This window comes from Gracilinanus agilis, chromosome 4 (genome assembly GCF_016433145.1).
Source record: "Gracilinanus agilis isolate LMUSP501 chromosome 4, AgileGrace, whole genome shotgun sequence".
Lineage (NCBI taxonomy): Eukaryota > Metazoa > Chordata > Mammalia > Didelphimorphia > Didelphidae > Gracilinanus > Gracilinanus agilis.
Window position 1 is genome coordinate 223,952,510 of NC_058133.1, and position 23,551 is coordinate 223,976,060.

The window sequence follows — 23,551 nt, forward strand, 5'->3', positions numbered from 1 at the left end:
GGGGGGGGGGGTGCAGGAGAGGGGGTTGAAGGGGAAAGGTGGAGCATGAATCATGTAACCATGTTAAAAATGAATATTAATAAATGTTAAAAAAAACTGGTTGTTTTCCACCTGTCATTAGATCTTTCTCATTGGGTTGGTTTTTTTTTTGGGGGGGGTGGCTCCTCTTCCAGCTTTTCCCTTTATAATTTCTCCATTTCTAAAGCCGCCTCTAAAAATGAAGTGCTGAACACCTGGGCGTGTATCTTAGAAGGGCCTTATTCCCTTGATATTGTACTTAACCATGGCCCTCTCACCTCTCATTTACTGAAGGTTAGTGCTTATCTGTTTCTGCTGTGAGAAAAACTCAGATCTGGGTGAAAGCCATTTACAGTTTTCACAGCATGTCCACAGAGAGGCAGAAGGCTCCATCTGGAGAAACTCTGAGCCCTTACTGGTAGGTGCTAGCCATCCTTCTTCTTAAAGGACATCACCTGGTCCAGCTGATTTTTGAATGTGTTTTTCTGTTCTTTCAGATTTTTGACAGTGAAGCCAAAGATGTAGAACGAGAAGTTTGTTTTATTGATATTGCCTGTGATGAAATCCCTGAGCGCTACTATAAGGAATCTGAGGTAAGCTTCAAGTGGGGACCAAACCCACATCCTCCATCAACATGCCTACCAAGGTAGAGACTTTAGTGCAATGCAGTGGATAATAGTATCCGTTTTTTTCAAAATGATTCAATTCCCTCCATGTAGTAGTTGCTAAGTAAATATTTGTTGATTTGAAATATTCTGTTCATCTTATGGAAATAGGAAAACACCAAATTATGTGGTTGTCCAATATACTCCTCTTGCCATTCAGAGACTTTGTTGTTCAGTCATTTTCAGTTGTGACCAACATTTTGTGACCCCATTTGGTATTTTCTTGGCAAAGATACTGGAGTGTTTTGCCTTTTCTTTCTCCAGTTCGTTTTACAGATGAGAAAATTGAGGTAAATGGGGTTAAGCGACTTGCCCAGGGTCACACAGCTAGTATATCTGAGGCCAGATTTGAACTTATGAAGTCTTCCTGAGCCCATTGCTCTATACAGTGTACCACCTAGCTGTCCATTCAGCAAACAGATAACTCAAATAATAATAACTAATATTTTATATAGTGCTTGTATTCTATATATCGTGCTAAATGTTATAATTACCCAAGGAGATCTGTGATCTGACTGATTTGGGAGTTCCTCTATAAGTCAATATGTTTCTGTGAAAGGATATTAAGTTGTTCATTTGAATTTAGCAGAAGCCTCATGGGCAACTTCCACAAGAACAAAAGAGAGGAAATTGAGTCTGACTTTGCTGGTGTTGGAAGTCAGACTTCACAGATTTTTCATGAAAATTTCTCATTTAAGTACTTTGCACAAAATCCATGAGACCAGGGGTAAGTTCGGGTAATGTCCTGGTATCTTCACTATTTCCAAACAGGCCTACACTGAAATGGTCTCATGAAGGGAGCTCAGAATTTTCAAAGATCATGGCCTCCCTCTCCATGCTCATAGAATCACAGATTTGGAGCTGGAAGGAAATCTACAGATCAGCTAGTCCAACTCTTTCATTTTACTGGGTAGGAAAATAAGACCCAGATTGGCCCCAGGAAACTTTGGCCCAAGTGCCAGGGGAATCCAACCCAAGTCCCCTGACTCCAAAAACTAATGTTCTTACTATTGTACCACTCCTACATTCAGACTTCTCAGCATCCCAGATGACCCATCTGTCTTCATTTATAATGATAGTAACTTCCCTGTAATAAATCAGACCATGAATTACACAACTCTCTAGGCAAAGATAATCACAGAATGACATTGCAAAATAGCTCCTAGCGCCATATTCTAAGCAATGCCCTGCATTTAGTGTTGCTTTATATTCATTAATTTGTGACTAGCTACTCACCTAATAAAAATGAAGAAAAACCAATATACGTAATATGTTTGAGACATCCCCTGACATTTAGAAAATAGACTCAAATAAGAATAGCTGATATATATTTTTAGATAGATATATATATATGTGTGTATATATATATATATATGCAGAGAAAGAGAGAGAAAGAAAGAGAGAGAGCAAACGCACACTAACCATGTTATGTTGTGTGGAGATGCAAAGCATGGAATCCTTGCAAAGGTACAGGGATAGCCTCACCCAGAATTCCAGGGGACCACCCTGGAGAACTTTGGGTGAGGGGGCAGTTGAGAAGGGTTGGAGACAGTTATTTTGTGGGAGTGGATGTGAGTAGACACTCTGCTTACCTCTCCAGACTTGAGGGTTCACCTGAGGTGGCCATTGTAGCATAAGCCAGTGGTTTCTACTCATAGGGTTAGCCTGTTTGTTATTACTATTCTTCATTATTATGATTATATAATTACTTAGTGATTAGAGAATAAGATATTTATCAATAGCAAGAGAGCCAGTTTCAGTTAAGTGCTTCATCCCCTCTTGTGAGGAGGGGGAAGGGCAGCATCTACTTAGCAGTTCAGGGATTCCTCTCATTATCCTAAAACCTTCATTTACCCTTTCTAGTTTTCTTTGTTATTACTTAATATAACCTTTACCTTCAAATCTGGGCCTGATAATTATTTGGGAAGATACTCACAACTCAGTCTGTACATTTAGTTTGAATCCTGTTGGCTGCCAGTTTAAGAAGATCTCCTCTGTCCTCAACTGTTAGATAACTAATTTCTATATACTCATCATACTGACCTGTGAGGAATATAAATTTAAGAAAAGGAACATCAATTGGGGTTTCAGCCATAACTGAAACTTACCAGAGGAATCTTATTCCTGTCTTCATTACCAACTGAAGCAGAAGCAGTTAGAGGGGGAGGGGTTTGAGAGCCAGGAGTGTTTTACCCCCTCCTTTCCTCACTGAAGCCTGTCAATCTCTGGCTCTTGACTTAAAGCTCTATTTGGCCCTGACACATTTATCTGCTTCTCCAAACTATCTGTTATTATCATCATAACAGTTACCCAAATAGATCTGTTATCTCATTTATTTGGGAGCTCCCCTCCGTCAACCAACCCATCCATGCCTATCCATTCTGTGCAACTTCTGCCCTCTTTCTCCCAAAAGATTGCCATAGTGGGTTCATTCAACATGCTGGAGACCTTCTTTGATTTCCCCCTACATTGTGAAGTTCCGGTGAAGCATTCTGGCTATCTCTCTAAATGGCACAGTGGATAGAGTGCTGGGTCTGGAATAAGGAAGACCTGAGTTCAAACCTGACCTCATTTACTAGCAATATCACCCTAGACAAGTCACTTAACCTCTGTTTGCCTCAATTTCCTCATTTGTAAAATGGGGATAATGACACCACCAACCTCTCAAGGTTGTTGTGAGGATCAAGTGAGATAATAATTGTAAAGTGCTTGGCATATAGTAGGCACTATATAAATACTTATTCCCTTCCTTTCCCCTCTTTCAGGTAATCATCTCTGACTCTATGTAGCATACATAACCATCTTCTCTTCATACAGTTTCTTGATGAAATCTTCTAATTCTGCTCTTCAGAATTCTTCCTTGGTTATATGATGTAGCCTGCTCACACCTACCATCTATCTCTCGAATTCTGTCTGTATGATATTCATCTTTAGTTTTTCTATCTTACTTTGTTTTTATTTATTTTTAACATTCTTTTCTCGTTTTAATTTTGAATTCCAGATTCTTTTTCTCTCTCTAATCCTTCCCTCAACCACCAAGAAGGCGAGAAATTTTATCTCAATCATAGATGTGAAATCATGCAAAACTTATTTCCATAGCAGCCACATCACAAAACAAAGCAAAAAAATGAAACTAGAAAATTCTACTTTAATTTGCATTCAATGTTCCTGAGTAAGATAGATAGCATTTTTTCCTCATGGGCCTTTGTAAATTGCCTTGGATCATTATATTGATAAGGTGGCCAAGTCTTTCACAGTTAATCATCATTACATCATTACAACACTGCTGTTACTTCACCCAATGATCTCACTTCACTTTGTATCAGTTCATATAGGTCATTAGTATATCTCTCTTTGTTTCTCTCATTCACTTTTTTTTTGGTATTAACAAAGTCTGAGCTTTTTCCATACTTTTCGATATCTTCCCCTCCTTCAGATAACCTCATATATCTGTCCTTCAGAGCTCTCTTAATTATATTTCCTCAAGCACAGGTCTTTTCTATATACATTTACCATCTTTGTTCTTTTTAGCATCCATTTCTCCCTTCTCTATTAGCGCCTTGAGGATTGTAATGTTTAGGACCAAGCGGGATATTAGGGTCCAAGTGGGATAGTATGGTCCAAATAGGATGTTGAAGTCCAAGTTGGATATTATGGTCCAAGTAAGATGTTAGGAACCAAGTATGGTGCTTCCAGTATCCTCAATAGAGAAAACAGTTTGTTAAAAATGGCTTTTGAAAATTTTTCTCATTTTCCTTCCGTATGAAATCATCCTTCCCTTTTCATCTTTAAACCTCTTGGGATGACTTTGCTTACTAGAATATCTTGCCACACTTTCCTTAAATTGGTTTTCTCTCTGCTTTATGAGACAATATTGTTCATAAATTTTCATCTATCATCCCTCATAAGATTTTACAAACAAGTTTATGTTCTAACCCAATGTTGCCTTTGGCAGCCAGCTCTCTTTGGCAAGTCATATGTTTGTAGACAAAGGTACTTTCTGGGCTTCTTTCATCAACTTGTGACAGTTATTCCTTATTAAAGGCAGCTAGGTGATGCAGTGGAAACATTGGACATGGAAGCCAGGAAGACCTGAGATCAAATCCAACTCAGATACTAGCTATGTAACCATGGACAATTCAGTTAATTCTGTTGATCTCAATTTCTTCATCCAGAAATTAGGATAATAATAGCACCTAAATGCAGCCTCCTGCAACCCTCAGGGCTGTTGTACAGATAAAGTTGAATATTCATAAAGTGCTTTTACAATCATTAAACTTTAGCATAAATTTATTTTTTGTTGTTGTCACTGTTCTATCTATTATTTGTTTCCCATTTTTTGGTTTTTGGTTACTTGTTTACATCATTTAGAGTTCTGTTGTTTCCACTGCACATGTATCTTTTTCTCATTATTCCTGTTGTTGTTTTTTAATACAAGTTGATGGTCCAACTATACAAAGACAGCTGATTCAAGGATAACTCCCACATGGATAACAAGTCTTTTCCTGTCTGTCAAAATAAAATCTATTTCATTCTCTCTAGTGTTACTTGGTGCTTGCTCTATCTGGCGCCAGATAGTTTTCTTTTTTCTTTTAAAGAAAATATTCATGATAAAGGAACATGAGGCTTCTAATACAATCCCCAAGTCTCATTTCTGAACATACATTTTCTCACATATCTTGCCATCTTCACATCAAAGTCACCAAATATTAAACTTACATATATATTGATTGGATTTGGAGGGTCTTACCAAGTTTTTGTTTACTCATTTCAATGGCTATCACTATGTAGCTAGATAATAATTATGATAATTTGCATTTATATAGTACTTTAAAATTTTCCAAAGTTCTTTCCACACAGGGTCTCATTTGAGCCTGCTGCTGGCCCTGGGAGTTAAGGTCTAAAGACTATATTTACTTCATCTTACAGATGAGGAAACTGAGGCTCAGAAGAGTCACAGGTGGGATTTGAACTTAGAGACCTTTCTGACCCCAGATACAGCCTGCTATATACTATAGATCCTGTTTAGGACAGGATAAGTAAGGTCACCTATAGGGTATAAGATACATAAATGCTATTATGAATCCTTTCCTTTGGGTTACTTTGTGAAATACAAGGAAGTGATTCATACCAACTTATTTCTCTTTTCTACTTTGGGTTGTCCCATTCCATTTAAGGAGAGCAGCTGCAGAACTGATGCTTGCATTTAAATAACTAAACATTTGGCAAAATAGGGTTTGACTTTTTTTAATTGTGAACTTAACAATCACCAACAAACATAAACACTTTGATATATAAAACAAGGAAGACATATGCTTAAGAAACTAAGTCTCTGTTATGTAATTTGCTTTATATTTATATATGTGTGTATATATGCACACATATATGCATAAGTAACAAAATTTAACATCATAGTAAACAAAATTACTCTATTTGTGTCCCCCTCAATCTTTTTTTTTTGTTTCTTTTGTGCATTTAAAATATATTTTACTGACTTTAATATCCAATATATAGGAAACAATCTAAGCCCCACTAGGGGCTACTTTGCTTCTTTGGATAACAAATTCTTTAAAAGGTTTATTTATTACACCATAAATCAGCATTAACAGTATTAAGAGAAGAATTTCAAGGTCCATGTGTTGCATCTCAAGGACAAATCTGGGTCCCGGATTCCAGGCATATTGTGATTGGTTAGATGTTTGCTAAATAACAAAAATAGCCATGCATCTGTTTTAGCTTCAGTGCTGGAGCATTATTTATGAGTGGGTCACCCAAGTTCCTTCAGCAGCCGGTAATAAAACACTAACCATATATAATTAGTCAACTTGAACACTTACTTTCCTATCATTCCTAATAAAATAAAGGAGGACCAGGAGGTTGAAATTGGGAATTGCATTTGATGAATCCTGGTGTTTTCTGGTGCAAAAGACATTTTTGGGGGGCAGCTGGGTGGCTCAGTAGATTGAGAGTCAGGCCCAGAGATGGGAGGTCCTGGGTTTAAATCTGGCCTCAGACACTTCCCAGCTGTGTGACCCTGGGCAAGTCACTTGACCCCCATTGCCTAGCCCTTACCACTCTTCTGCCTTGGAGCCAATACACAGTATTGACTCCAAGACGAAAGGTAAGGGTTTAAAAAAAAAAAAAGGACATTTTTTTTCAGGTTCATTAAGAAACAAAGAAAAAAGACACAAGAAGAAAACTAACTGCTATGTTATTAGCTCCGTGGCTTCAAGCACTATGCTTTGAACTGAGAAAACATTTTGCACATGTAACCAGTAGATGCTTGCCTTGGTGGAGCAGTTTGGATGAAGGAGGCCTTCTTACCTCCCCAGACATAGGGGAAGCATTGATTTTCCCAAAAAACTTGCATCTCTACCTGTAAGCCTTGGCTTAAGGTGGAGACTTCTCTTTGGGCACCTCCTTCTCTTCTTTTGTTCCTGGCTCCCTTCTCTCAAATGGTAGGAAAAGTCTCAGGCACCTGTGGTTCTTTTGAGCCACTTTTAGCCACAACAGGCTTGCTAGCCCTGGACAGTTTAAAACTCTTACCTTTTTCTCCTTTTATATAATACAAATCACAACTGTTCTATGTCAGTGATTCTCTCCAAAGATTCAAAAGAGGGAACAATTAATTGGAAATATACTTATATACTGAAATAAAGGACAATCTTGAAGAGAAGCAAAATGCAGGAACATTAAAAGAATTATAAAAGCAAAAATATTATAAACTCCTAGTTGACTAAACTCAGGTATATATCTCCCTATTCTCTTAAATTTCTTTGCATTCATTCAAATAGCCACTGCCATCTCCTATTATTTATATATGTGTGTGTGTGTGTGTACACATATATATTCATTTATTTATATATATTTATATATTCCAAAACAATTAAGAATGATTATATCTTATCTAGGGGTGTTAGGGTTCAAAATGGGTGGCCTCCAGAGGAACACACGAGACAATGCAATCAAAGCAGGAGAAAGCTTTATTGCCAGCACGCGGCTGGGGGAACTCAGCAAAGAGAATCCCAAGTGGTGCATTCAGAAGAGGGAATATATATGTTTCTAGGATATAGGTGCCTTTGTTTTAGGGTTAGCTAATAGCTAGACAGAGGGAGTAGGGATGCTTCCAGGTGCCACAGGATATGATTCTTAATCTTCAAGGCTTGTTCTTGTCTAGGAATCTTCAAGGCTGTTCAGTCCAGGGGCAGGGGAGGAGTTGGGGCTGTCAGCCAGGAGTTGTGTCCCTGGGACTATGAGTCAGAGATAACTGCCCTGCTTGAGCCGGGCATGACATTATCCAAAAACCCCCTGCTTAATTGCCAAGTTTAGCTTTTTGGCTATAATATTCTTATAAGCTATAATATTTCTATAAGCTATAATATTTCTATAAGCTTTTTTGGCTATAACAGGGGAAAGTCAGATTTGAAGTTCTAATGAAACAATAAGGAACAGATTAGCAAAAAGAAACAGAGATTTAGGATTTAAACCTCCATCCTTTCTGAAAGGAAGAGGGGAAGAGAGAAAAAAGATTTTTTAGCAGTCACTTAGATTTTCTCAGATTCTTGTTTAGTAAGCAGAGGTGTGAGCAAAAGCTTTAAACCCCTCAAAACTTATCTTGGTCCCCATTCAAAGTGTTCTACATCCCTGATGCTCTGCTATTCCAGCTGCTTCTCTTTCAGTCCATTCTGGTTGCCACAGCTGCATTCCAGTTTCTTCATCTGTACAACCCTACCTATTCAAGTCCAAACCATGAGGAAGACTGAAGATCCCATAATGCCAGTCTGAAACCAGGTTACACACGTGAGAAGAGCCAAGCATAACATACATGATAAAACAAGAAACAGGACCTAACAATTTCCTGAAATACCTTCTGAGAAAAGTTTAGGGTTGTTTTTTGGTTTGTTTTTTTTTAATAGAAAACTAGACCCTTATCTTGAACTCAGAACCAAGGAATTCTTGTTAGTCATCAGAAAACTCATGGCCCTTCCATTTGGCAGCAACATGAAATTGTTGAAAATCACTTCTCTGTTTTAGGCTTAATTGCTTCTACAAAATGAGGGCCTTGGATTAAATGATCTCTAGCGTTTTTTTCTAATTCTAATATTTATAATCCTATGATCTTAAGTGCGAGGGAAAATAGGGGAGGAATCAGGTCCAACTCTTGTGTGATAAGGCAGTATAGCTGGGTATAGTTTTTTGTCCTAGAATATTTTCATATGTATGAGTTTTCATATTTTTTCTGGTATACCAAACATACCTTTCTTTCCTGGATGTGCTCTCTAGACATGAGCCCACTTTTCCCCTGGACTTTGTATGAATTTGTGGAAGTCTGCACCCCTGATTTTGGGAGATGTATTGTACCACCTATTTTCACTATGCCATCTTTGCAAATAACTATTTCTTAAAGCTAATTAACTGATATCAGTTGCTAGTGGGGGCTTATAAGCAATAACATTAGAAAGATAGCCCTCACCTCTCAGAGTTAACTCCCAAATTCCTATGTGAAGAAGTTGCCAGCTGTCCTTAAGGGATCCAGGTTGCCTCTGTGAATGGGGTTTTAGGATAGTAGCTTTATAGGCTGTTCTATCTAACAAAGAAAATGATTTCATTATTGCCATTAGGCTAACATTTGTCAACCAGAGTGGCTTACTTCTCTTTCTGAGACATCTGACTTTATGGGCTTTTTCCTTCAGATTAGTTTTTACAAATACCAAACAATAGGGAAAGCTAACTGCTTTTAGAATGTGTTCATTTTTAGATTTCTGAGTCCTTACAAATCCAAGGTTGGGTTATCTGGGTCACTCACTTATAGGCATTTCTTTCCACACATTGTCATCTCAGGCAGAAGGAGGGATTTTGAAGAGTTCTCTCTTTTTATTTCTCCTTTTTACTCCCAAGGCAAGTAGCGATATCGACAGAAACAGCAAGACCGCAGGTTTCCAAATCAGCCTTTTCATGAAGGTGACTAGAACCAGTAATTTTCCACCAGAAACTTCTTATTTGACTATCTTGTGCCATCACCAGCTAGGATCTGGGAAGTGTTCTTGGAGGAAATCAGGAAAAGTTAATGCCCTAATTAGGACCCTAAGTCCTTTCATTATTTTTATTTTTTATTTTATTTTATTTTCATTATTTTTATTTTGTAAAGCTGATAATTTTTGTATCCAAATCAAATGTCCCAACTCCAGTTCCGAAGACCCACTTAGTGTCAAGTTCTACTCTCATCTTGATAGAGGCACCCACAGGGCATCACAGTCAGAAATAAAATATGTGATCTCTCAGGCAAAGACATTATCTCTGTTCATCTCAGCATGTTGCCGAGTACAAAGCCCCATCCTTCGGTGTTTGCATCAGAGATCTGCTCTCTTTCCCCCAGAGTCACATGGCAAGGGCGAGGAGGGAGGGATTTAATAACTGCCACAAATGCAGTAAAGTGGGGCAATGAACAAAGAACAAGCAAGTTGTACTTGTTATGTGGTTGGGAGATAGATTCTTGCATTAGCCAAAATTTAATTCCAGCCAGTTAGAGTTTCAGGTGCCAGCCCAAGAATTAGGAACTCTTTAAGACATATTTTCACAAGAGCAGCTAGAGCCCAGTAGAGAGGCCAGGCTTAGAGTTTGGAGGACCTGGTTCAAATCTGGCTTCAGACTTTTAGTCACTTAATCCTGATTGCCTAGCCCTTGCTGCTCTGCTTTCTTGGAATTGATACTAAGATTTCTAGTTTTAATATGTGTATGTATATATTTCTTTATATCTTGGCATGTTCAGAGACAGTGAGCCCATGTCTAAAAACAAATAACTACAAAGTTGATTGGGTAGAGTTTGAATATTGCAATGATTCTGAAAAACCCAGAGCAGAATAATACCATGGCCTTGAGCAATCATTAAAAGGACAGCCTCAGCCAGAGCCACAAAAATGTTTAGCCTATTTCAAGCTAATGCCCCAGCAGCCACCACCACCATTTGTAAAGTCCATAAATCTGACTTCTATTAGGAGAGAAATGGGTAGGAGCGATCAGAGTAAATGGCATACTGCCACCCTCCAGGCCTCTGGCATTCAAAGCACTTCCAAGAGCCCCAGAGAGGTAAGAGGTGTATTTCATCTGCACCATCTTGTCAAAAACATGTCAAACAGCAAAATGGGAGCTCTTTGAGGACAGGATCAGCCTTGGTTTTTATTTGTTGTTTTTAAACCCTTACCATCAGTCATAGAATCAATACTTAATATAGGTTCCAAGGCAAAAGGGCAGTAAGGGATAGGCAACTGGGGTTAATTGCCCAGTGAGGAAGTATCTGAAGACAGATTTGAACCTAGGATCTCTTGTCTCTAGGCCTGGCTCTCTATCCACTGAGCCACCTAGCTACACTATTCAACCTTATTTTTGACCTCTTATCTCTAGCACATAGTACATTACAGGCACTTAATAATAAAAGTGTACCCACAAGAAAATTATTATAAGTTTTTCTGATATATTAGTGGAGTCTTCTTTTTAATAATTTAATTTTTATTATGAATTAATAGCTTCTGTATATCATATACATATGTATATATATATATATATCACTTTAAAATTTATACAAATATTTTATCTTCACAGCCACTCTGGGAGGTAGACACTCTTATTTATCCCCATTTTACTGGGCAAACAGAGGTTCAGTGATTTTCCCAGATTCAGAGAACTAATGTGAAGCTGGATTTTAATTCAAACCTTCCCAACTCCACATCTAAAGCTCCATCCACTGTGCTACCTAGCTGCCCAAAAATGTAAAGCCAAAGAGAACAGTAAATTCTGTCATTCTTAATTGGATCCATCAGCACAAAATGCTTTACACAAGCCATATTCCTAGTCTCATTAAAAGTGTTTTTATTTTCTTTCCCATTAAGTGATTGAGGGTGAGCAGGTTTTGTAGTTCTCTCTAAATCATCTGATTTATAATCTCATAACAGTAAGAGCTGGAAGGAACCCTTAGAGAACATTGGATCCATCTCTCTTATTTTAAAAAAGACAACTTTGAAACCCTGAGAAGTGAATCAGGATTCCAACCTAAGTTTCTGCAGCTGCCTTTAGGACCACTGCTTCTTGGGCTGGGAAGGAGTAAGTGGGGGTAGTAGGTCTAATCAGTCTCTTGGGTTGCTACTGTTGTTTTTCTCCTTTGAGATGAACACCCTGCCCCACCCCAGTTCATCTGTTTTTCTGAATGTAAACCAGCTGTTTTGTGATATGCTTAAAATTGTTGTCAACCTCCTCTCCTCCCCCCCACCCCTACCCCACCCCCCCACAACTTTACTTCTTGGATAATAAGATGACCGATTACATCTCTTGCATGGGAAAGGACAGCTGCTGTTGCTCCCCCAATGACAGCATATAAAATTATAAAAGACAACAGCCTCCAGTGAAGGTTATCATCCAGGGGTCCCTGCCTCTCTGGGTTCTGGATAGAAGGGCTGAATCCTCTCCCACAGGGCAAGTTCAGGATGAAGCCTTGGATGGCAGATCTGAGCTCCAGCGCTGTTGGAAGGAATGAGGCATTTATAGCCTTCCCTGGAACTAGATAAGTCAGGGAAGATGTAAGCTCATAGAGAGAATAATGTAGGGAAGAACATTTTCTAAAAGTACTCTAGGCAGGCTCTCTTAACAATTCAACCAGGAGACAGCACAAGAACACTTGATGACATTTTCCCCTGAGATCACTTTGCTTTCAGTAGCATCGAGAGAAAAGGGAGCTATCCAAGCATCAAACTTGAAGATGTGTCTGTGGAAAGGATTCCTATAGTCTCTTGTGTCACTGGTTGTGGCTTGTTGTTGGGTTTTATTGCGAGGGGGTGGGATTTGGGGTTACTTTTATCAAACGGGGAAGGAAATACAGTGAGGTAGACTGAATTTGGGAGGAAAAGACTCAGAATCCCAGCCTTGCCATTTGCTAACTGTGTAATCTTGGGCAGATCATTTCTTCTCTCTAAGCCTCAGTTTTCTCAACTGTAAAATGAGGAGGCTAGATTAGCTTCCCTCTCTTAAGATCCATTCTACCTCTAACATTCTGATTTACACAGCATCCATTGTATCTGGCCACAATATTGCAACAGAAGAGATTCAGCATCTCCCCTTTATAGAAAGGGGAAATTTTTTCAGGAAAGGAAAATATTTTTCATAGGACCATAGATTTAGAGCTGGAAGGACTTCTAGACCAACTCCTTCACTTGACAGATGAGGAAACTGAGGCAGGTGGGGATTAAGTGTCTTCCCACAGGATCACACAGCTAATACAAGTCTGAGGCTGGACTTGCACTCAAATCTTCTTCATTCCAGGATCAGCCCTCTATCCATTGAGACCTCTATCATGTCAGCCCTGAGTCAAGAGGGAGTCCATGATTAATTCATAGAATCTCATAGTTGGAAATAATCTCAGAAGTCATTTAGTCTAATACAAATATGAATAAAGATCTGCCTCAAATGTCCCTGATAAGTGGTTGTCCCGCCTGTGCTTAGAGACCTGCAGTGAACTTAGAATCCCAGACCACTTTTGTATAACTATAATTATTAAGAACTTTTCTTTACATGAAGCTAACATGTACCTTTGCTCATTGTTTACCTCTTGATCCTCAAGTTAAGCAAAGGAAAGTTTAAGCTGCCTGCATGGATGATAACAATTATTGTTAGATGTCCTAGACTGTACACTCCATATGGAAAAGGATAATGTCTCAGTGATCACTTTTATTATTTTCTCAATACCTAGTCCTGTGCTTTATGCATGGCAGCTACTTAATGGTTGTTGAGAATTCCAAAGGAAGCCTGGGGCAGGTAAAAGGAGAGGGAGAGACTTCTCAAGTAGGTGATATGACAAAAGTAGAAGCAAGTCAGGAGGGAGAATTTTTTAAAAGACTAGATGATTCAGAAGACAATGTGAGTCAGCCAGCCTGGCCAGAGGATTTGAAAAGATAGTTAGAAATAAGTTTAGAAAGGTAGGCTGGTTCCAGTTTGTAGAGGACCTTGAATGTCAGACTAAGGAGTTTGGCTTTTAGCCATTAGTGGTGGAGTAACTATTGAGGGTTTGTTTGTTTGTTTGTTTGTTTTAATCCACAGAATGACATGATCTCATCCATATCAGATCCTTAATGGCACTGTGGCACATGCCAGTTATCTTATGACCCTCTGGGAAAATCTGAATCATAATTACATTTCTACTGTGTTTTAAGGTTCTTTAGTATAATTCTCAACCCTTCTGATAAAGGGCAGGTATTATCCTTATTTAACAGCTGAGGAAACTGAGGTCAAGTTTTTTACCCAAGACCACACAGCTGATGTCAGAACCTGGAAATGCATCCATGTCTCCTGATTCCTAAGTTCATTGCTCTTTCCATTTTTTTCCTGCGGTACATGAATGTCTTCTTTTCCCCATATATTTTGAAAACTATATGTCAATATTATTGGTTTCCTTTATAATACTGAATTTTATTTTATGCTTTTAAAAACACTACTCTGGGGAAGGACTCATGGGTTTGACTAGATAGCTAAAAGGGTTCACAAAACACAAAAAAATAGTGAGAAATCCTTTCATTATACCATGACACCTTGGATGAGAACTGCATCCTCTTATTTTATTTATTTTTTAACTCTTACTTTCTATCTTAGTATCAATTCTAAGACAGAAGAAGGGTAAGGTCTAGATAGTCTGAGGTTAAGTGACTTGCCCAAGGGCATACAAGTAGGAAGTATCTGAGGTCAAATTTGAATCCAGGTCCTCTCAACTCCTAGCCTCACTCTCTATCCACTGTGCTACCTGGCTGTCTCTGCATCCTGTGATTCTGCAATGACTCCATATTCCAGAGTAGAGAATTATGAAGTCCTAGTCCCAACCTTCAGCCATCTCAGCAGTAGTCATGTGGTATATGCTAAAAAAAAATTGAAAAGAGAAAAATGCATTAAATAGCCTTCCGTCTTGCCATCATTCCAGTGATGACATTTTAGTCACCATTTGCTGCTTCTTCCTGAGGAACAGAAAAATCTGTTTTGAGTTCCCTTCCTTCTAAATAGAAAAGTACCTGACTCATCATTCTTTCTCTTTTTTAGCTCTTCCTGTCTTAGGGATCAGTACCATAGTTGTGTCATAAAAGGAATTTGGAAGAATTTTCCTTTTTTCCCAAATAGTTTATGTAATATTAGAGTTAATTGTTCTTTGAATGTTTGGTAGAATTCATTTGTGAATCCATCTGGCCCTGGGGGCTTTTTCTTAGGGAATTATTTCATAGTTTGATCAATTTCCTTTTCTGTAATAGAATTTTTAAAGTATTCTATTTCCTCTTTTGTTAATCTGAGCAGTTTATATTTTTTGAAAATATTGATCTATCTCACTGAGATTTTCAGTTTTATTGACATGTAGTTGGCAAAATAACTCCCAATGATTGCTTTAATTTTTTCCTCATTGGTTGTGATTTCAGTCTTTTTCATTTTGATCTTGGTAATTTTCTGGCTTATCAATCTACCATACTGTGCTTTGTGTGGATCTGAAGGACAAATGTTTTGTTTTGGTTTTTTAGGTTTTTTGATATTTTATTTTATTTTTATTCAAAGATATTTTCCCAATCACAGGTAATAACAATTTTCAACATATATTTTCTGAAATTATAAGATCCAGATTGCCTCCTCCTTCCCTTCCTTCTCCCTTCTCAGTAATGATAAGCAATTTTATCTGGATTGTAAAGGGTCAATGTAGGATTTTGTTGACTAAATATTAAAAAGGGATGATTGCCAAGTAATTGAATAAATATCAATTCCTAATGAAAAAACTCAAGTCAAAATGAATTTTATGGTAGTTTATTTACAAATGAGAAGAGAGAGTAAAAGTAAGAAAATCAGAAAGAGGATAAGGTAAGATAATTAACCTAACACACTAAATAATTTGTTCTGGCCCCTGGCTCAACCCAGGCAGAGCTAATTAGTCCTCAGCCAGAGAAGGCTCAGCCTTGGGCCGAGGGCCTTGGATGAATGAAGCAAAAGCTTCAGCCAGGAAGCCTCTCTTGAAAGGAGAGTTCCTTCAGAGAAATCTAGGAAGGGTTAGTCTTTACACTCACCACATGTAGTTCTAAGGGAGAGATTTAAGAACAGTCTCAGCAAGTCCAAGGTCCCAGCCAGAGCTCCTCCAGGTCCAAGAAATGAACAAGAAGTGCATTACAGGAAGTTGTCACTCCCTTTTAAAAGTGCTTCTTTTTCGGCACTTCCTGTGCCTTCCTCTCAGTTTACGTGTCCAATCACAACAGATGCATTGCTTAGGACTACCCATGGGGCAGTCAGTCAATTCTGATTCATCACCCACTCTTGCACACATGGGTTACAGACTTTCCCACTCTGAATTAAGTGGTTGTGTTTACACCTTTGGTGATTGAATCTAAAAAATGGGCAGGGTAGGTTTAATCTCATTATCACAGAATCATACATGTATTATCATGCAAACCATACCCATCATGGTTGTAAGAGAATACTCATATAAAACTAAAACCCCAAAATAAAACCTTAAACTAATGTGGGAGATAAGTATGCTTTAATCTTCATTCTGACTCCAATAGTTCTTTCTCTACAAGTGGATAGGATAAAGCCTTTAGAATTGTTCTGAATCATTTTATTGTTGAGAGTAATTAAATCTTTTACAGTTGATCATTTTACAATATTGCTGTTACTATGTATAGTGTTCTCCTGGTTCTGCTTATTTCACTCTGCATCAGTTCATGTAGGTCTTTCCAGTTTTTTCTGAAATTATCCTGCTTATCATTTCTTCTAGCAACAATTTTTTAAATGTAGATCTTTTTGGCCTTGGAGTCACTGTAGTATATTAGACAAAATTCTTTTTCACAAGGAAATTCTGGTTTTATTCATCTTCTGTTGTATCAATTTGTAGGTCTAGCAATGATATGTAGATATTGGTGCTTTTGTGGATAGTGAGCAAAGTTGGTTATTCCTTCTTGGCTAGCCCCACTCTTATATAGCTAGATTCCAAAGAATAGGTAGAAAAGGAAGGGGTAGCCTTCTTGGCAGGTGATATGACAGAAACACAAAGAGAGATAGGAAAGAGAATACAAAGGATCTGTGTGATTTAGGCAACTGTGTGAGTCAACCAGCCTGGCCAGAGGATTTGGAAAGATGAGTAATTGGAAACAAGGTTAGAAGGGTAGACTGATGCCAGTTTGTAGAAAGCCCTCAAATGGTGCTACTCTTTCTCAAATCCTTTCTGAGGACAAGACTTTTTCTGCCTTGCCATTCCCCTCAATTTTTCCCTTTGTGGGGCTAGTTTTCCTTTCAAGGAAAGAGAAAGGTCCTAAGGTGACTGCCTCAGAAAGGCTAACTCTAGCAAATCCTAACTTCCCTAACATCCAGCTGTGAAGTCTTTTGCCTAGCAGAATGTGGGTCCATATGTTCCCTGCAATGGGAGGCTATAAAAACGAGTGAATAAAATCTATATTTTGCAAGTCTGTGCCCCCATCTAGGATGGCCCTAGCAATTAAAATAAGAATTTATCTTCTTCAGATTTATTTGAGCAATGGAACATATTGCTGGCTTTAAAATACGGGATGATTAGAGTAAAATAAATAAATAAACTTTGAAGAAAAAGAAAAGTTTGCCTCAAAAAGGTACCCTAACAGAGATGGTAAGAGGGGGGGAAAGTAGAAGATGCCATTGGATTTACCTAGAGTTTAGCAAACTAGGATCTATCTAGACATACCTCTTGATCCAGAGACTAATACTGGCTACATCATCACTGTGGTGCCATTCCCACTTCCATGGTGTCTACCCCCATGGCTTCTTCTCTCTCACTCTGCTGCTGCTTTCTTAGATTCCAACCTCATCAAATGAGATGGTAGTTATGAAGTCCTTAGCACAATATCTGCTATGTAGTAGTCATTTAATAAGATGCTGGTTCAGGGGCAGCTGGATGGCATAGTGGATAGAGAGTCAGGTGGACCTAGATTCAAATCTGGCCTCAGACATTTCCTAGCTATGTGATCCTGGGCAAGTCACTTAACATTTGCTTAGTCCTTTCCTGTCTTAGAATTGTTACTAGGACACAAGGTAAGGGTTTAAAAAGAAATAAAAAATATTTGTTGGTTCCTTCCCCTTCCTCCTCATGCTATCACCAGTCTCTGGTAATAACAGCACCTCCACTTTTCTCTTTCCCCTGCCAAACCTTCTCTCTCTGTCTCTGTTTCTATGTTTCTGTTTCTGTCTCTGTCTCTCTGTCTCTCTTTCTCTCACATCCCCAGTGCAGTGGTTGTTGGCATCATTAGTTGTGGCAACAGCATAACAGCATTAATTTGTAGTAATTCTATGGAATTACCTGGCACCCCAACCAGATTGTCCAGATCTCTTCTTTTGCCTTTCTCTCATTAAGGCTCCCAGTTCAACATTGTCACCTCTAGGTCTCACTCTTCTCATGAAGGTTTTCCCTTCTGTTGGAATGGGAAGAGCTAAGTCCTATAAGAGTACTCTAGATTAAATGACATGCAATCTGCCCCCAGCAAACATAGGTCTTCTACCAACATTTGGTTACATTTATTTATGAAGTCTCCTAGAAGAGAAACTAGAAATGCTCGCTCATCTGACTTAAGGGTTAAATGCCAAATCCAATAAGAAAAAAAATTATCAAGATATCTGAAATTCTAAATACTAGATCAAAAACAGTTGGTTTGAGCTTCATCCAGGAGTTTTGGAGCTTGTACAAATGGAAGACCAAGATTCTAAATAGTAATGGGAAAATGGCCCAAGTTGCAAAGAAACAGAAGGTGAATTCAGGACCTGAATTCACCTCTCATGGAAGGGAGAGACTGGTGGGCCAGATGACCTGCCAATTCCAAACATTTCTGAATATTTCAATCCCAAAGGTCACCAGAGGACATAACTCTGTTGTCCTCATCTCTGTCACACATGAGAATTTGCCTCTCATGAACAAGTTTGTGCAACTATGTACAAGATGGCCAACAACTACTCTAACTTCATCATCACTAATTAATATTTTAGTAAATATTAACATGTGGTTAATATATTATTAATATTAATAATAAATTATTAATTGACATCTGTTTCTTATGTGCTGTGCTATTCCTCATCCTTGTCATACATTAAGCGTTTGTTTCTCGTGCACAAGTTTGTACAGTTATGTATAAGATGCCCAGCTGCTGTTCTAACTCCATCATCACTAATTACTATTAATATTTATCTCTCACATACTCTAAATGTCCTCATCTTTGTCATATGAGAGTTTGCTTCTCATGTACAAGTTTGTATAATTATGTATAAAATGACTAGTAGCTACTCTAACTTCATTACTAATTAATATCTTAATAAATATTAAGATAATGTTAATATTTGTCTCTTGTACTGTCCTGACCTTAGCTTTGTCACACATGAGAGTCTGTTTCTGATACACAGGTTCATACAGTCTTGTATAAAATAGCCAATAGCTATTCTAAGATTATCATCACTAATTAATATTAACATTTGTCTCTTCTCTACTCTGATGTATAATCTTATCTTTGTCCCACATGAGACTATTCTCTCTTATACAAGTCTGTATAATTATGCACAAGATGACCAGCAGCTACTCCAACTTTATCATCACTAATTACTATTTACTAATTAATATTAATATTTTTCTCCCATGTACTGTGGTGTCCTCATCTCTGTCTCACACACAATATGGTCACCGGCAGCTATTCTAACTTTATCATCGCTAATAAATATTTACAGAGTTCTTTCCTTTCTCTGGTCTGCTAGCAGCTACATAAAATGAAAGAATGTGGGACAGCTGGTAGTAGATTGAGAGCCATGCCTAGAGACAGAATGATCTAGATTTAAATCTAGCCTCAGACACTTCCTAGCTGTGTGACCCTGGGCAAGTCACTTAACCCCCATTGTCTAGCCCTTACCACTCTTCTGCCTTGGAACCAATACAAAGAATTGATTCTAAGACAGAAGATAAGGGGTTTAAAAATGGTACAAAGGAACTTTACTCTTTATTTTTTGCCATTAAAGCATCCTCTCTATTTTTTTCAATTAATTAATTAATTAATTTAGGGTATTTTTCCATGGTTACATGATTCTTGTTCTTTCCTTCCCAGCTTCCCATCCCCCTCCCTGAGCTGACAAGCAATTTCACTGGATTTTACATGTGTCATTGTTCAAAACCTATTTCCATATTATTCATATTTGCAATAGAGTGATCATTTAAAGTCAACATCCCCAATCATATCCCCATTGAACCATGTGATCAATCATATGTTTTTTTCTTCTGCATTTCTATTCCCACAGTTCTTTCTCTGAATGTGGATAGTGTTCTTTCTCATAAGTCCCTCAGAATTGTCCTAGATCATTGCATAGTAAAGAAGTCTATTACATTCGATTGTACCACAGTGTATCAGTCTCTGTGTACAATGTTCCTCTGGCTCTGCTCCTTTCACTCTGCATCAATTCCTGGAGGTCTTTCCAGTTCACATGGAATTCCTCCAGTTTATTATTCCTTTCAGTACAATAGTATTCCATCACCAGCATATACCACAATTTGTTCAGTCATTCCCCAACTGAAGGGCATACCCTCATTTTCCAATTTTTTTGCCATCACAAAGAGTGCCGCTATAAATATTTTTGTACAGGTCTTTTTCTTTATTATCTCTTTGGGGTGCAAACCCAGCAATGATATGGCTGGATGAAAGGGCAGGAAGTCATTTAAATCCATTTGGGCATAGGAACTTTACTCTTTCAAACTATAACTCCTGCATTTGGACTCATGGAGGAGTGGTAGAAATGAATCTCAATGGAAACAGTGGGTCTTTATAGATCAAATACTATGAAAAGTTTAGTCACAAAAGAACTTTTTGGATGTAAAGAGAATGTCAACTGTTTGCAGGCAGGAACTACTTGATTTTTTTTCTCTATTCCCCCTGCCCCCCCCCCATGCCTACCATAGTGCCTTGCATGTGGCCATCTAGGGCTATGATTTCATTGACTTCCATTCTCCCTTAGAGATCAGTTACTTCTCTGTAACTTAGTTTAGAAAGTTCTGTGGACACTAAGAGGTTAAATGAGTCATCTCCAGCCTGTGTACAATGAGACATTGGATTTGAACTCAGGTCTTCCTGACTCTAAGGCCAACACTCCAACCTCTCTGCCATGTTCCTTCTTACCTTGCCTAGTAGACATTTAAGAAATTTTTGTTATATTGAATTATACAAATAGCACAAGTATTACAGGTCTTTTAGTAGCTCCCACCTTTGGGACCACAACCCTTTCCCAACAGTTATTAGTCAGGGACCATCTACCCTGCCATTAAACCCCAAAAGTCCATGGAACTTTGTCATCTGCTCAGCCTGCCAGACCCTGAGCACTACCTGACTTTTCCATTTGCTGAGATACCCTCTTTTTATGTGACTTGCCCAGGGTCACACAGCTAGTAAGTGTCTAAAACCAGATTTGAACTCCAGAAAATTAGTCTTTTTTTATTCCAGGCCCAGCATTCTATCCAATGTGCCATCTAGCTGCCCCTTTTCACTTTTATCTTGGATGAAAGAAGAAGAACCAATGAGAGGGGAGAAAGAGAGAGAGAGAGAGAGAGAGAGAGAGAGAGAGAGAGACAGAGAGAGAGACAGAGAGAGAGACAGAGAGAGTGAGAGAGACAGAGAGACAGAGACAGACAGAGACAGAGACAGACAGAGACAGAGACAGAGACAGAGAAAACGAATAGCTATACCTTTCTGGGCCTCAGCTTTTTCTTCTGCAAAATAAGGAGTTGGACTATAGATAGCCTCTAAAGTTACTTCAAATTCTAAATCAATTATCCTTTAATGAATTCTGCTTTTTTTTTTTTTAACTGGCGAGGGGATTTTTTGGTTATTGTTTGTTTCTATAAATGACAGATAGGAAATGACAGATGTGGATTGGGGTAAATAGCCTTGCAGATTTCCTGTGGTCTAATAAAGAAGGCTACTTGCATCACGCCAACTAACAGAATTAATTAAATAGAGGTGGGGGGTTGGAGGGGTGGTGTTCAGAGAAGGGAATAAGTATTTATAGAGTGCCTACTGTGTGCCAGGCACTCTGCTAAGCTTTTTTTTTTTTTTAACCCCGATCTTCTGTCTTAGAATCAATACTATATATTGCCAAAAGAGTGGTAAGGGCTAGGCAATGGGAGTTAAGTGTCTTTCCCAGAGTCACACAGGTAGGAAGTGTCTGAGGTCAGATTTGAACCCAAATCTGGGATTCTCTATGCCTGACTCTCAAGCTACTGAATCACTTAGCTGCCCCCTCTGCTTTTTACAAATATCTCATTTAATCCTCACAACCATCCTGCAAGGTTTTGTCCCCATTTTACAGTTGGAAAAATTGAGGCAAAGAGATATTAAGCAAGCTCCCCAAGGTCACATAGCTGGTGGCTGTCTAAGGCAGCTGGTGAGAACTTTTTCCAACTTCAACTGCCCAGAGGGCAAATTCAAGCTGTCTATGAACCCCCTGGATTACCAGAAAAAGTTGAGGGAGAAAGTACTTGCTTTGTGGGGCTGGACAGAGTAGTGGGGCATGCAAAAAATATCCTGAGGCGCTGGGAAGAGGGGGTCAGAGCATCTCCTCAGTGCCGGCTCTACACATGTGCCACATCTTCGTCAACACTGATCTAAGGCTTGATTTAACCTCTGTTATTCCTGACTCCAAGCCCAAATACTGTCTCTAGTATACCACCTAGCTGTGAAGGTAGATTACAGGCCAGCAGTAAATCCTTTTTGGATTGAGTTGCACTGAATTCAACCATCCTAGTTTTATCTTTATTAGAATATGCCCTGACTGAGTTATTAGTCACAAAGATGCTGTGAAAGAAGACTGGCTTCTGGTCAAGAGAGCTTCAAGTTTTGCTTTTAAAGCCTATGGACCAAGTGACATCCTAGGCAAGTCAGCTAACCTCTCATTGCCCAAATAACCAAGATTATAAAATGCAGGAAAGTTGCCAATTGGCAGCAGTTGAGGGAAGCGCTCTCTCAACTAATGAAAGAGCAGAAATAACTCGAAAGTCAATCGCAAAAGTGGTCTTTTCTCCTCCACCTGAGCTAGCCCCTAGCCCAGGTCCCACACATGAATAGTTCATTAATAGTTGATTCTGATGAGAAAACCTATTCGATGTGTTTTCATGTATGTATACAACATCCTGATTCATATCATCATTTCCCCAGATGTTTGGAATTTGCATAGAACTTCCCTAAGGATTGTATCAATTTTACTCATTGGACAGGGAGTCAAGATGGCATAGGAGAGTGATATGTCAGTCAATCAATAAACACTAAATGACTACTCTGTGCCAGGTACTGAGCTAATTAATTCGTACTGGGGATACAATAAGCAGAAGATGGTCTCTGCCCTGTCAACCTGGAAAAACACAGAACCACCAAAGTAGTAACCAAAAAGTAAGTCTTTAATCAGGGCAAGGGAGACAGCGTTCTTCTGGCCACCACATAGAGTATGTAGACACAAATAGTACTACAACAGAGCTAACTGGGTGTTAAGGTCCGAGTGGATTGCCACCCAAGGAGCACACGGAGACAATGCAATCCAAGCAAAGGGAAGTCTTTATTTCTAGTGCGCACTAGGGGAACTCAGCAAAGGAGTTCCAAAGCAACATAGTCAGAGTGGAGTTTAAATACATTTTTGAAGCTTTGATCTAGTACCTATGAATAGATTCATGGTTTCAGTTCAGTGCTCAGGAAGGAACAGGACTTTACCCTAGAGAAAAAGGACTCAGTGTTTTGGTCTGGTGCTTAGACTTAAGGAGAACAAGACATTACATATCAGACAGGTATGCAGGTGGGAGTTGGGGTTTAGTTTTAATCATTTACTTTACTTCA

At 38.6% G+C, this 23,551-nt stretch overlaps 1 protein-coding gene across 3 annotated transcripts in view; it reads left to right on the forward strand.

The window, feature by feature from the left end:
- The window catches only part of PITPNC1 (phosphatidylinositol transfer protein cytoplasmic 1), a 440,717-nt gene that overhangs the window by 351,293 nt on the left and 65,873 nt on the right, over nt 1-23,551 (forward strand). For all 3 annotated transcript variants that reach the window (XM_044676341.1, XM_044676342.1, XM_044676343.1), the window contains one exon: nt 516-611. In XM_044676341.1, the coding sequence (XP_044532276.1) occupies nt 516-611 (96 nt within the window). The remainder of the gene's footprint in view (nt 1-515; nt 612-23,551) is intronic.